Raw genomic sequence first — 16,141 nt, 5'->3', positions numbered from 1 at the left:
CATGTAGTTGAGGTTGCAGTTTTTTTTGCAAAGTATTATCACTAAAATTGTTGTTTTATCTATGGAATTCTAACTTTTCATTGCTCAAGCATTTTATAGGTATTGTTTTCTACTCTTTGGTCCAACATTAATAGTCTGTTTGCTCATTTTCAACAGCTTACAATATGGTGGCTTGTCGTATTACTGATGCCAGGAATGGCGGGCAGATCCCCACAGCGAGTCAAGTGCCTTTGAAAAAGTAAGTTTCTAAAATTTTATCCTGAAGACGATTCTTTCAGTATTGTCATTAACCATTTAGCCGCGTCTCTTCAACTAGACATATTTGGATTGAGTTCATGCAAACTGCAAGCACGAATGACCTGGAAACAAACCCTACAAAATCTGTTGTACTGAAAATTTTCCGCTGTCGACTAAGGTTCCGTTCTTAAGGACGGCCACATATAATGTACAAACTTAATATTTATTATTCATTATAATTGTATATTTCAAGTTATAATAGTATCTAACCCTGAAAGTTGTTCAGGTGTATCACTGCAGTCTGCATGAATTCTTTGGGAAACAGTTGCATACAAATCTCTTGAATTTCTATTTTGACTCAAATTTTAAGTGACCTTCTTTGTATTTCACTTTAATTGTTGAATTGACTGCATTTCACATGTCTCTTTTCCTTCTACAAGTGGGAAATAGGTAACTTGTTTTTTTCAATATCCATTCAATGTTTCTTCATAATGAACTTTCGGCTATAGCAATCAAAATCTTGTTTCGCCATTATTTCCTTTGATTGTGTTTTCAGACGTTTCATGATTAACATTAACCCCCTCCTCGCGTGAATCCTTGATTTTTACTTTTTTATCTTGTTTTCTCTTTGTATTCAGACTACGATTCCTCCTCTCCCTATATTCTGCTTCCTAAAATTTAATCCCAGATGAACGTTTTAGTTCACAAAAATAATTTCTGAATGTCATTATCATGTGTAAGCAAATAGATGGTTCTTTTTGTATTTTCTCAAAAAGACGGGAGTAAATATCTCTGCGAAGTGCTTTGAAGTCAACAATAAGTAGACATTAATGCAATGGAATTGTAAAGTTTAATACAGAGACGTCTTATGTTCAGATGCTTTTCTGAGTTATCTCTAGACTCTTTTTTATCTTACACAGAAATGAAGCCACTCGAGGGGCTAAAAGCATGCAAGGAAAATGAAACATAAATATGTTAAAAGCTACAACATGAGAAACTGAAGTGTTATTTTTTTTAATTTTTCTGCAGATTTTTTTTTCTTTATCATTCTTTCAATTGGCGCATGCCTCCTTGCCAATAACTAAAATGATGGAAGATGAAAAAAAAATGTTTTACATTATTTATCGCAAGATAAATTTGTGCTTTACTGAGCGAATATTGTTGCTTTGTCTCTTTGTAGGCTCATTGAATCTCACACGTATCGAGATTATAGCCTTGATTTTTCATAGCTCTGCGAAAAAATATGTTACCATCGAACTGTAAGCAGGCAAATTTTTATTTTCATTGCTTGGCATTATTATCTCATATTTACTATTTATCTATATCATCAGTCATTTTTAATAAATGAGCATCCTCGAGGAAAAGTTTAACTCATTCCTCTGTCATCAGATTGAAAGTTAGATAATCTAATCTTACATTTCCTTGTAGTTATTGTTTGCACAGTCATTGTTTCAAGAAGTTGTAAATTTCAGTAGTACAATCTTTTTTTACCCCGAGAATTCTAGCTCTTTACATAGCAAAAACGGTGAAAAACGCTATGCCTCAAATACCCTGTTTTAATAAAATCTCAGGTGGTATCATCCAAAATCATCAGTTCTTCTTCAATCTTCATGGAAATCTTGACATTGCTCCATCGATAAATTCAAAGTAGACTTTTTGTTTGTATTTGAAGACATTCAATGCAAACCCTTTGAATATTTTTGACCTGACTCAATTTGTGGTGAGGTATCAGGCTTTTTCTCTTGACTCCAATTTATACACTGTAAAAAGATTCCATGTGACCAAAAACCAAATTCTAGCCTGCAGAATACATGAATGGCTTTAGTTGTACGATCTTTAGAATGAGTGGTGCAACTCTACTCCAGATTTTGCATAATGTTTCCCTAATGTATTTGTTATTTCGCAATCTTTATCTACTTTCAACTGTTGCACTTTTTATTTTTAATGAAAAATCTCAGCGGCATGTTATATATCTTCCAAAAGATACAAGAAAGTGCTCTGATTTTCTGGCTCCAGAGTAAAAGAAATATTTGGAGTAGAGTTACAGTGTTCGTACTGTAAACGGCAGAGCTGCAAACTCCCTTTTCCTGAATTCTTCTTGATCCCACTTGTCTGTCCAAAAACCTGCTGAATATGCAGGTTGAATAATAACCCCTCTAATCGCTATCCTGACGACTAATCTCAGGCACCATCTGACTTTCAATTTGATGGCATGAAGCATTGCTGTGTGTAAATGCTGCTTTCTTTCACAGGACAGAAGAAATTGATCACTCTAAAATTATCGCAAGTCCATCGTTTCAGAGACTGTCCGGTTTTCTCCTGGTCTTTTTTATGATTAAAGGCTAAAACTTGAAATGTGTAGAGTCTGTGTTGTCAAAATTTTCTTCAATATTTCAAGGCCATTGCTTCCATTGGCTTTCATAAAAACTCGGAGAGACTCTTGGTAGTCAACGACAAGACTTGCATAATTTTAGAGATGATTCAAATGATTTGTCATCTGCTTGTCTCTCAACTGCATTTTAGTAACCTTCTCATTTGACACCATGAAGGCGCCTTTCAATCTCAAGAAATAATAGCACCTCACCATCCATTGTCAAAAATAATGATAGAACAAAATACCCTCAAATCATGTATTCATCACTGCAGAACAGTTAGCCACGGATGTCAAATTCTTCACCCCTTTTATTTGAGCACTTTTTAAGTTTGTCTGTCATTTCCCTAAGGAATGTTAGCACATTATAAATAGGTAAAAAGAATAGAACAGATAGTTATGAATCTCAAATTCATTCCTTGTCCTCAATTAAGTACTTCTTGATTTTGTCCACAATATCCCAGAGAAATGTTAGCCCACAATAGATGGGGGAAAAAAGAGTAGAGACTTACATTTTGATGTGGAGTGGTGTTACTGCCATCCTTGTGTAGCCAAATCAAATGATTATTTACACCAATAGTACTTAAATTCAACTTTACAGGATCAAACAATTAATTAATGATTAAATCAAACATTTATTTAGTCATTCATTTTTTCTAGTTCTTAAGTGGTTTTTCCACATCAGGCCTCGAAGCCATGATATCTTACATAGTTAGTAGTCAGTGTAAAAAGCACAGGAGTAAATGACACATTTCATAAAATTTAATTCATTACAACTTTAACCACTGAATCTTGTGGAGTAATCGTTCCAAATTTAACTTTCATAATTAATAGTGCGTTCAATCATTTATTCAGAAATTAGCAGTGCAATCCGAATGTTGTTTACTACAAACGTTTACCACCCTCCCTTTCTCCCCTCGCATTTTTCAGGGACATCTGGCACTAAGACCTCAAGTCCTGCATTCAAGCCTGTTAATTTTAAAGTCAGCTCATATTGTACCTCACCTCACCTCACCTCACTCTGTGTACCTAGAAACAACGAACTTAGTTCTGCAAAAGCTTTGAAGCTAATCAGACCACTGAATGCACCTGAACCAAAAATTTTGACTTTTCAGGCAAACTGTCACAGACACTGCTTCCTAATGTTAATCAGCTCTTTTGCTGGAAGCACAACTGTACTGTCATGCCTATCAGATACTCACACATCACTTAAAACATTTTGAGATATTTTTCACTTCATTTCAAAATTAGGCCATCTTGCTTTGTAGCAATTAAACCAAAGGGTCATCAGAGGCTCTGATAACGTGATTTTTACTTTTGTTATTGCAATACTTGATCTCTCTTGTTCTTCGTAATTTCTTTCAATGAAGATATCAGAAATAATTTCATGGGTAGGGAATACGGTTCCAACTAACGTGCTCTCCCTGTCCTCTCTCTTTTAATTAATTTATAACTGTTTGTAAATGCATTTCAAATCAACTAAAGGGGTGTTCTTAAAAACTTAAATGACTTTTAAGCAGCAATTCTCTGATACATCTATCAAACTTTTCCAGCAAAGTTTTAATTATTTCTTGCAGATCAACTAAAAGTAGGAATAGTCACTGTTAGAGGTATCAGTGTGATAAGCATACGGTCCATAGAATGAGACAGATGACCCTCCCTGTGTGTGTTCATTAGATGACTGTGAAGCTGTCTACTGAGATCCATCTTCCATACAAAAGACGTCCAATTCGTTTCGCACTGTTTGTAAAGAATACCCCTCTATTTTGAGATCCATTTTGTACATCACCATGACTGTGTTTTCTTTCTCCATCTTTATTTATTAAAATTATTCCTCTGTTTGACCTCTCCAACCACGAAGGAATTAAAGTCCACTCTTACCTAACTTATGTCCAACTTTAGTGTCTATGCTATTTGGTATTTTTCTCTTCAATGCTCTCTCTCTTTATTCATTGCAAGGACAAAGTCATTGTTTTGCCACTATTGTGAGGCTCTAGGATGCTGAGCCTAAGAATAAATGTAGGAATGATTTTCTCACAACCTTTTCACAAACGAGAAGAATAACAATTTATGTTTCTGTACAATCTAAATTGCTTGCCTATATATTATTCTCAAAATGTTTTCCCAATCAAGCATCAATATTTGGAGACCTATCATCAAGAACGGGCTAAGTGCATAAAAATTGAAAATTGAGTGCTCATAACGTCTGGAAGACAGCATTAAAGTTATATGCCATGGCAGTTGCCAGAAATAAAAGAGTGAGTAACTGGAAATCAACCTCATGGCACTTGGTCCGTTATTGATAAAAAAATCATTATTTTCACGTGTTTTGGGCGTATTATTTGTCCTTGTGAAACTAATTTCTATCCAGACTTTTAATGTTCAACTTCTAGAGGTTGACTGTGAACTCAAAAGTAAAATAAAGTAAACATGCAGCAAAACTTGTTGGAGGAGACGTTTCTAGTAAATTTAAAACTTTCCATCGGGGATACTCCCAAAATTTTGCCTAGTGCATAATTAACTTCATAATGTGCACTCTTTTCATTATTGACATCTCGTTGGAAAAAGTTAAAATTTGAAATTGTGATTTTGATTCTTGTGGTTACTGGTTACTAGCTTTGAATTTCCCCTGGGTGGTGCAGACCCTGCATTTTGATTTCAAATACATTTTTCGAGTATTCATTGGAATATTCAATTAGCTTTGCTAAATAGTGTGAGAAGAGCATTGTAGAGTGTGGTAGGCATTAATCATCGGTGTAAACTAATCCTCTCTTGGCTAACGTGAAATTTTCTCTCTCTTTTTTGCTGGTCTCTTTCCCCAAGGATCTCAGGTGAAGAGTTTGGAAGCTGTTGATTGGCGCACTTCTCTCTATATTGCATTGGTACTCCCACTAACCTGCAGTTATAAATGTTCCTTCGCATGCTGTTTTTTTGTTTTTGTAGATTCCTCTAATGCATGTATTCGAGCTCTTAACTTCAAATTTTGCCGTAGGTATTTCTGTTTATTTTCATTAATTTGCCCTTCACTTGGCTACCTAAATATGCATTTTTTATTTTACTCTTTACAAAGGTTAAATTGGAGTGTGAGAAACAATGTAAGAAAGTAAGTTCAAACTTTTCTGGTGATAGGACACTTTTTTTTGTCTTCTTTAAGGCACAAGTGAAACATTGTGTGAAGACACTTTATCGAACCTTGTAGTTAAAATCTTAATTAAGTGCAAAGAAAACTTTTTACTCTCAAAAACCGTTTATATTGTTTCTAGATTCAATAATTGTTTTATGCCCTTGCAAATAGTGAACTGGCTCCATGATTTGCCTTTAAGGTTTTATTCTACCTCAATTGAAGTTTTGGCAAAGTCAATCGTATATCAATTGATTTTTTTTTATCATATGATTTTCTCTTCAGTCCTCACCTTTTTCAAATATTTTTCTGTAGTTTAAAGTCCTTAAGATCTATTTAGTGTGCTTAGTTTCAAACAGTATTTGCTTCTTCTAGTTGTTAATTTCTCTAAAAAATTACCTCTTTTGAAAGAGATTGTTTCCAAATTGTTTTTGCTCTTTTGTCAACTTAGTTTGTAAAGTTTTAAAAGTTTTCTTAATTGCAAGACTATCAAAAAGATCAGTACTTTGTTACTTTGAATATCTCATGCATGGAGATTGTAGGAATTTCAATGAAATTTTAAATGAGCAGCGTATCAATGGCTATAGTTGAGAAATATGAATCTCCATTGCAACATCTCAAAATGTTTGATCGCGTCTTACTTTACCGAAAGAAAAGAATCAAAATACAAGTATCTTTGTGGAAATTTACCTGAAATTATTTTTGAATAAGTAGAGAAAATTCACAAAAAATTTGAAGGAAAAATGTCAGTCAGTTCTCTTCAAAATGAAATAAAACACAAGTGCCGTTTAATAATGTCGCAATTGGAGGTAGGCATGTTTCAACTTTAATCATTGATATTCCAGAAATAAATTATACCCTTCACAATAGATGGTTTTTCTTCAACCAGTCCAAATTTTCGGCGTTTCTAAAAAATCAGATTGTTTTAACTATTTTTTTAAGATTCCATCCTGTATAAATTACCATAAGCCTTGGTAGTCCCAAATTGAAAAATTCAAGCGAGCTCTTATCGTTTTACTCTCAAAATCATGCATAGAATTATGCATTGACATATTTGTATACCTTTCGAAAACATCCTCTCCACTAACAATGCAGTATATCTAGAAAAGGTTGGTAGGTTTGAAACTTTCTGTTCGTTAACCTCTATCTGCTGTATTGAAAGAAATAGTCTTTTTTCTTGCTTTTGCCTTATTTATATTGACAGTTTATGCTTTTTTTTACATTTTTTTTCAGATTTAGGAAAAGCAGAGTACCAGGCTTAGAAGTAATTAGAAGACTGTTTAACTCTAGTATACACCCAGATGAAGACTGGAACTTTGATGGAAAAAAGCGTGTCGGAAGAATTTCCCGCACAGCAGATGGACGCTTCGTTCTAACCAGCTCCAGAACCAGCAGCATCAGCAGTTCAAGTGATGATGGAGGATTTTTGTCCCGTCCCAGTTTCCGGGACTTCAGAGAGCGTGCTATCTGGAGACGCAGGCCTCTAGTTGCCTATCCTTCAGATTTGAGCCTGCGAACCGATGGCTCAGGAGAAAGTCTGGCTGTTTTCCAGACCCCAATTCCGAATCCCACCATTCCCATAATGTACCATCACCCACCACCGAAAGTCACTGGAACTCCATTCCGTGCCAGCTCACCGGCCTCGACTGTCATGTCCCCATTTTGGTCACCACTCTACTTCAGTGACCTCAGTTCAGTACGGCAGCCCAGCTCAGCAGAACGGACTCTGCGCAGCGTCCACGAACAGTACAGTCAAGAGTTGCCCTCTCTTCGTACTATTCATGAAGAAAATCAGCGAACTTTGAGTACAACCTCCTACAGTCCAAGGCAAATTAGCGGCTACAAACACAGGTCTAAGTTGCTACCCAGGCACGTTAGGCACTCAAGGTCAGCTCCTGAGTTAGCAGCGTTGACAACAGAAGCATCCCCTGAAAGCCGATCAAGTTCAAGTGGGTTTGGTTCAAAAAATACATCCCAACAGACAGGCAGCTCCAATATTGCAGAGTGGAAAGTCCCACCATACAGACCCCCTCCGGCTCCTCCGCCTACGTTGTGGGTTGACTACAACATCACACCAAGTATTGTACATCCTTCACCAAGTGTTGATGACCACTATGAATTTGACCCAGTGTTCCCTGCCTCCCCGACCCCAACTGACCTTACCATGACAATGCGTCCTCGAACTCCGCTTACACGCTCAAGATACGAGAATATAGAGGCAAGAGTTCAGGCGATGAAGGAAGAATTCTACGCTTTTAAGAAACGACAAGCTAAAAGGTTGCAGCTGGAAGAGTTAGAAAGTGCATGCTAGTAGCAGAAATGTTGATCATTCAACTATAAGACTGTTCAGGGAACTACCAGATTAGTTTGACAATTTTGTACTGAGATTGTTACCAAAGTAAAACAATGTTATTTTATGGATCTCTTTTATGCATCAAAATCTTCTTGAGAATACATTAATTTTCTTGCATAACATACCATTCTAATCCTTACTTTGAGCATATTTTGAGGTACCCCAGTTGAAACTTGAAGCATGAAAAATCACATAAAAAGTGAAAATGACATTTTTCTCGGAGAGTGTCTAAAGCTGCAACCTTGTTAGAAAGTTGATTTTCTTAAGTGACTCGTTGAGGTGCCTTTATTTTTTATCAAGGATCAATTGATTTTTTTCACTGATCTTTCCAGAGCCCGAGAGTAACTGTCCATTTCCCCCAAGAACCCATATTAGCTTTGTGTATTTTCTGTATCAGCAGGTTGCCACTGTCAATCAGCCTTAAGATTTTGAGCTGTTTTGTTTCGCCTGTTCTAACGCTTTCTTGATTAAGTAAGTAGATTTACTGTGCGATAAATTCCACACAGTTAATTGACTGAAGCTTTGATACTTTTTTAAAGCGTTAAGTTGTCAATGTAAAACGGTTTTCTCCAACCCGAACCTCTCCTTAAAGTTAATTATTAGGTGAGACTGGTCTCTTTTCTGTGGTTTCAATGAACCCAGTTTCAATTTATGCCAGGAATGTCATTTTAATATTTGCTGGATTTATGTTTCCGCAAGCAAGGATGCAGTACTTTCCCAGCTGTTTTGCGGTAATAATGATGTTCCAAACCTTTTTTTTTTTTTTTTTTTTTTTTTTGCATACCAGTGGTTTAGCCCCCTCAAACTTTTTTTAGTTACTCTGGATCAGGAAGGTACATATTTACCTTTCTCAATTTGTTACTCTGTAAATACTCTCAAACTTCTGTACATAATGTAAGAAAGATTATGTTTTGAAATGTAAATGCACACTTAATCGTTCACATAGGTCATTGTGAAAATTGTGAACTTTTTAATCAAAATGCTCGAAAGCTAAACTGTTGCCGATGCAAGGATAGTTTAATTTTTATTTTAAACTTTTAGTTGATCTCAATTCGTCTATCATTGTGTCATACTGGTAATAAGTAAAGGATGTAATTAGTAATAATGTTAAAAGCCAGACTTTCCACTGATTCGTAATTGATTTCTTCACTGCCAGAAAATGATCATTACTAAGAGGCAAGTAAAGATGAGGATTACATCTTTTGAGTGGTTGAACCTTCAAAGTTAACAGTGTATTTTTGCTGAATCAAACTTAGAATAATGCTCCCGGACTTTCTCGTTGTCGTTTCCTATATTTTCAATCAGTCGGCTATTGATGATAAATTTTCAGAAACCTTAAATTTTTCATATACACATGTACGCATTCATGCTCCTCCAGGCAGTTCAATGAGCAAAGTCCCATTACATTATTGGCTCTCATATGAAGGAACGTAACCTGATTGCGCTATCTCAGTGTTTCTTACTTACATTTTATTGGTTCATAAGAGAACCGTCACATGAATTCACCTGATATTTCCAGTAAGTTTTCTTTATCTCTGTAATAGAAGACTCTGAAATTTGTACACTAAATTGTCCGAAGGCTCTCCCATGTAAAAATAAAATGTTCATAGAATTACTGAAATAGTCCTTACGAGATATGTTCCTTGGTGGAGGAGAGGACGACATGTTTTGTGTTACCGGAGCCAGCAAGAAAATTATGAACGTGTTTCAGTGCAAAGAGGACCTCTTTTAGTGGTCATTTTCAAATTGACCATTTATGATGAGACTTTATTTGTTAGAATAATTTATGACTGTTTTAATCCCACCCTTTGAAATCCCTACCTCCTGCCATTTTGTACGAATTTTTGTGATCAGTGTACTCAAGTAAAAACTGTTGTGAATGCGAAGGATTTAGTAGTCCAAGCTGGACCGGAGTAGTGAGCTGAAACTGTATCAAAACGAATCATGTAAGCAATTATTAAGAATCACTTAATGATTTATCGGTGAAAATTAGTCCCCTGTTTAGAGAATGCAGGCATGTATCTCTCATGGAGATTAAAAAGTGAAACCGGTAAATGTAGGAATCTTTTGAGCTGCGAAATCAAAGGTCAGCCAGAACTTGCGTAGAATACAAGTCTTTCATCTCCAGTATGAAAAATGCTTTAAACCCTGAAGTGACTTTAGTCAAGCCCTTTATCCTACCATGGATTTTTTATTTTTATTTATTTTTGTTTAATCAGTGAAAAGCAAGTAAAAAGGAAAATATTTATAATTTTATCACGTAGGTATCTCACATAGAAGCAAGAAATCAAACTCTGAGGGAAGTAAGAATTTAATTGTTCTGTTTTACCAATGGAAACTAACCTAGCTTTACCGGTGACTTCTCTTTTGTATCAATTTTATCTAGAAAACGAAAGAATGTTTAAAATCATATAATATATTGTTGCTATGCTTAAGCTAATATTTTTAAAGGATCATTGCATCAAATTTTTTGATATTTGTCCCCTGTGAGGCCAGGAAAACATGGCAGGCTTGATACCCTCCTCTAGTCTGTGACTTCTATAATTCTTAATCTCGGTTAATTTTCACTATAAGAAAGTATCCTTTCTTTTTAATTGAAGTGCAAACAAACTCCTCTTAGAGGCAAGTTTTTGTTTTTCTTTCTTTTTTTAACTACCTCGTTTCCAAAGAATGTGCATTCCTATCTTTTCCATGAAGAAGAATTCATCATGATGAGCTTGAAATGCTCTGGTTTTCAAAGGAATGAGCTACCGGGAGAAGTTGGACTTGAAATTTTTGACTAAAACTGCAAGTTTTGATGATTTTTTCGAGACACTATAAATTTGAAGGAGTGCTTTATGATGAAAATTTTACATGAAAACCAATGGAGCCCCTTTTAAACCTTCATGTCTTGTATCAACAGAGACATAAACTCTTGGATTTCCACATGATGTCCGTCTTCTTCTTATGGGCCGCTCCACTGTGTGGCATCGATCAAGTAGTTAGAGCCATCTTGCCGAGCTAAGGAAGAACGCCGTATGAGCCTTCAGACACTGCTGTATTTTCTTGAATAAAAACGATTTTACTGCAAAAATGGTGAATATTTTCCTTCAAACTTTCAGGCAATCTTGTTTGTAATGTAATATAAAGCACATGAAAATTTCCGGGAAATATTTACATTTCTTTCCTCAAAAATACATGTTTAATTCAGGGAAGTTTGGCAACTCTCAAATGTTCATACAGCGTTCTTCCTCAGCACAGCATTATTAATCAGATTGTTTGTTGTGATAGATTTACATTATTCTAATGGGATCAGTGTCATGCAATGGTTAATGGTGCAAGATTCAAAGTTATTTTGACTTGCTTTTCTTCATCGATTCCTGAAAAATGGAACATTTCGACTCATACTTTTGTAGGAAATAAGGAACGCTTTTTCTGAGGAAACAAGCTTTGGCAATTATGTGATCTCTTACTCTAATTTTATTTATTTAGCCCCTCTTATCTCATATTTTATTTTCAATCCCCGCCACTTGTGTGTCGACTGGTAAAATTGGTTTTAGTATTACATTATCAAAGTATGCATGATGAAAGTTAATTGTAGCTCCTATCTCCATAAAATTAGTTCTTTTGTTTTGACAATGTATTTTTTTGTGTTCATTAATTTTACGTTCGTGTATGTAATTGCCTGTTTATGTTCTGTATAAGTTTGTTGTATTTCACTGCACTTGATTTGTCTTCGTTTTAAGCTTATTCCATGGGTTTTTTTTTCTCTCTTATTTTTTTTCTCTCTGTATACAAACCTAAAACTTCAAATCTTGTCAAATCTAGCTCTGAAATGGTTTAATCCTGTGAATAGGTCTCTAGCAACAAAACAGAAACCAACCAATGAGAAAATATATCAAACCATAACTACATCCAGTAACAACCATCAAAATATTGTGCTTACCATCCCAACTGCTGTAATTTTAAATAAAATATCATCATTCAAGTCTGCTAAGGTTGAATACCTACTTAAAGTCTTATGTTGTGAACAAATACTCTGTACGCCCAGAGAGCTGCTTTTTGAATGATCAACGATAAACATCTGGTTTTATGCGGTAGCTCATTTGACTACTCTCTCCACCCATTGCAGCCACTGATGTATATTTTAATTCCCTTAATGCAGATATTTGTCCTATGTCGACAAGAATTTCAAAAATTTATTTTCCGCAAATTTTTTTAAAAGCAATATTGTTCTTAACTGAGAAATTTTTTGTATTTGCTCTGAAGTATCTCCTAACATTCATAATCACTAGAAATATCGTGCCATTTACCAGTACCTACCTACCTAGTTACTACCGAATATATTAGTCCGTTTGTATTCAGAAATAAAGATGGTTGCAGCATGCGGAAACAGTACATCTCTTATCTTCTTCTCATCTTCATCAACATAGCAACAATGCACTACGGAAGGGCACCTAATAGCATGAGACCCATTGTCTTTAAAACCTATGGTACGCAAATAAAATTTTCTTGGCATAATCATGTATGTAAATATTTAGTCCTTGAACTCTCTTCTGGTGCAAATAATATGTAATTACATTTAAAATCTCTTGAATATTTACAACTGTTAGAAATCATCTGTCTCTCTTCTAAATTTAGCTCTGCTCCTTCAGTTTTGCACTCTTCAAGGTCAAACAAATTAGTGTATTTTTTCTTCATTTTTGCGTAAAAAGTCTGTGTTTTTAAGATATATCTTCAGAACTGAGTAAAGTTTAAGAATCCTTTCATAAGTTTTTCAAGAAAAATGTCTGGCTCAACATTTTGACTGCTTCCTGACCCCATGAAAAAACTTGGCAATTAATGACCTTCTGCGAAGCATTTTTTGTACCATATGTTAATAGTGAACATTTTCTATAAATAAAATAAGTCTCCAAGTAGACTTAATGCACTAGCTACGATATGAAATACGAATTTGAAAATTGTATCATAAAATTATAAAAAATTTACTCATGTACATATGTGATATATGCAACGTTTTTATTATCCAAAATATTATTTATTGAAGTTTGACTTCAAACAAGATTGAAATCATTTTATTTTGTTGTTAATTTTTTTAATATGTTCTCAGCAATTCCTTGTATTCAGCCGGTGATTACAGACCCCTTGACATCATGAAAAACCTCAAGTTTCCACTTAAAGTGCTCTATAGACCTGAATTAGCTCATAATTTCTGTGATTTTTAAATGCATATATTGACATTTTCAGAAACGCATCAATGTCCTCATCATCACAAGGGGTTTTTCCAGAAAAATTTTTTGGGTAGAAAAGCAGGTGTCATCTAGAGGTCTTAGTGGTGCATTTCCTGATATTTTGATCATAGTCATTTTTATGTCAGTTTTTCATGGCTTGAATTTTTTGAGTGACTGACTGTGGTGTTAGTATAAAATCAGATTATTTTTTAGCAAGAGGGAAAAACGTGTGCGTATCCCTGAAACCCAAAATTATTATCCTTCATTGATAGATGAAGTAGAGAGATTAATTATCAATAGAGTTGATTATACTGTTCGATATTGATCATTTTTCTTAAAGATCTTAGAAAGCCAAGTGTAATTATTTAAATGCAGTTTTTTAACAGAAAAACAGCCAGTTAGTTGACAACTATAACAAATTTTTGATTGGTAATTATTTAATTGGGTTTAATAAAAATAGACCTTTTTCACACTCAGATTATCGGTATGCCTCTAAATATTGCTCAAGGTACATTTTTAATCCCACCTTAATTTTAGCATGCTAACAATCACAAAATTATGAGCTACAAAGCGACTTTATAATAGCAGGTCTGCAAAAGTGCAAAAAAATATTTTGAGCAATCTTTTCTAAGTAACGATAAGAGGAGTAGAACAATTTATTCGCTTACTATTTATATGTTGGAAACTTTAGCCCCACTGGTGAATACATTTTGGCCATCCCTCAGTTCTAATGTGATTTTTATTGTATCAATAAAAACCATTTATGTACTAATTATAAAAGGAGAAAAATTCTATTTGTTATTCTAATTGATCATTAGATTTTCATGTCAGCACTTGATTCCCAATTTGTTCGAGACAAAAAAAATGAATAAATAAATCTTTAATTGACCCATAATTTTATTGCAATAAGTACTACCTTGTTCTCTTGGCGATTGTAAAATTCAGTGTGTAAATTCAATACTCGATATTGAAAGTATGTCCCAGCATGTCCAGCTACTGTAAGAATTTTATTGAGGGAAAAAAAATAAAACGCTTTAAACACTTTAATTTGTTCTTTTCGTTTTTCAATATTCTGAAGAGCAACATTGAATTTTTGTTGTAAATTATCTTCTGACTATCCATAGTTTGTGTAAGTAATTGAATCTGTTCCTGTGGCACCATAAACTTGAATCTCAGTCGACCTTTTTTTCTTTAATTGGTCGGTTTCAGTTGCCTCACATAAAAATCAGCATCGATATCTATTCTTATTTTTTATTCAGCATCACATTTTTGTCCATGAGTTGTGGATATCTATTCTTCTTTGTTTTCAAATTTTTTTATATTCCTCCAAACATTTGAAAAAAGGAACTTTATCATTATTTTCTCTGTAGAACTGTATGGAGTGCTCATGTTTTGTACATCATTGTTTCGGAAACCTTAGTTTTGATTTTATTCCATTTTCTGTTTCAATTTTTTGCTCTGTTTCATTTAGCTGTATTGCCAGCTTGCTCAGGAAATTTAACGTAACAGTCAATTCTTAAAAGCTTAAAGTCATGAGTCTGCGTACGGAGACATTGTCAAGCAAATGGGATTAGTCTCTGCCGACATAGTAACAGAAAAAATTCTGATCTCTCCCATTAATTTTATTCATTACTTTGCATTACTTTTTGCTATTTCTTAAATTTTTTAACATTCTCTTTTGTCTATTTGCTATTCTCTCTCTTGTATTTAGCTCTCCAGTTTAAGTTTACTTACCAAAATTTATTTTAAAACTATTGCTAGAAGCATGAAGCAGATCAGATTTGTCCTCCATGATAGTATGATTTTTCTCCAAGCACTTCTTTCAGTTCTATTAGAGTCTCGTATAGAATCTTTATTGTTCAAAAAATGAATAATTTAAGAGTTTAGCTCAATATTTTCTATAGTTGTAGCAGTATAATTGTTAATTATACTGGAAATAGAATCGACAAACTGAATATATATGTAACAAATAGATTTTAGTGACTTGTTCTAAATGATGTGTAAATTTTATATTGATTTTGTTAGCTTAAACTCTTTTTATTTATTTTTAATTTATCCATTTATTTATTTAAGTTTCAAACTGTATAGTTACTTTTTTTATTCTGTTTAATTTTAGTAGCTCTCGTGCTCATGTTTAAAAATTTAAAAATGTCTTTTCTCTTCAACTTAGGATTTTTACATTTGGTCAAATTTTACACAAACTGTTCAATAATAAAGTTAACTTACTATCCTAAGCACACAGTCTCTCTATCTCCAATTTTGGTCAAGGACTAAAACACAGTCTCTGTAATTAACAAAAAATAGCTAATACCATTCTACCAGTATTCATATGAATCCAGCTCTTTGTTACAATTTTTGGGCATTTTTTAATGGATATCATTTGATTGTCAACTATTCAACGAAAGTGGCATTTTGATGTCAAATGCCAACCCGAAAATATATAGGCCCTAATCACCTAACGTTATTTCAACTACAGATTGACCTTAGCACTTATATTAAAATGATGGTATTTTCAATAAGAATGTAAAATCAGTTTTCTTCTCTTATTTTTATGTTAGTAATTAAAAATACTAAGTTGAAAAATTGTTATTTTCATTTGAATAAAGTTTATTACTTAACTTGAGCTCTGTTTTTGTCTGTGCACTCTTAATTCTCCTGAAATCAAAACCAAATATCACTTTTTATCCATCGAAGAATCTGATATGTTTAAGAACCCGTTTAACATACCTAATAGCACCAAAAATTTCCAGACTATACACTTAATATATATTCACTAACGAATCGATGCTTAAAGTAGAATAGTGCATATTTCAGATTGGGACATTCTACGCCTTCTTATCGCGTCTTAT

The 16,141-nt window shown here is 33.9% G+C and overlaps 1 protein-coding gene across 7 annotated transcripts in view; it reads left to right on the top strand.

Moving 5' to 3' along the window:
* Nucleotides 1-15,915, top strand: part of tutl (immunoglobulin superfamily member turtle) — a 400,439-nt gene extending 384,524 nt beyond the window's left edge. For 5 of the 7 annotated variants that reach the window (XM_019041621.2, XM_072298491.1, XM_072298493.1 and 2 more), the window contains 2 exons: nt 157-238; nt 6,963-15,915. In XM_019041621.2, coding sequence (XP_018897166.1) covers nt 157-238; nt 6,963-8,040 — 1,160 coding nt within the window. In that variant the 3' untranslated portion in view covers nt 8,041-15,915. Of the gene's footprint in view, nt 1-156; nt 239-1,417; nt 1,497-5,431; nt 5,491-6,962 lie in introns of all 7 variants that reach the window. The other 2 variants (XM_072298495.1, XM_072298494.1) reach the window with 2 other exon arrangements.
* The last annotated feature ends 226 nt before the right edge of the window (nt 15,916-16,141 follow it).

This window comes from Bemisia tabaci, chromosome 3, assembly GCF_918797505.1.
Source record: "Bemisia tabaci chromosome 3, PGI_BMITA_v3".
In the NCBI taxonomy this organism is placed as follows: domain Eukaryota; kingdom Metazoa; phylum Arthropoda; class Insecta; order Hemiptera; family Aleyrodidae; genus Bemisia; species Bemisia tabaci.
This window is presented reverse-complemented; position numbering and strand designations above follow the sequence as displayed.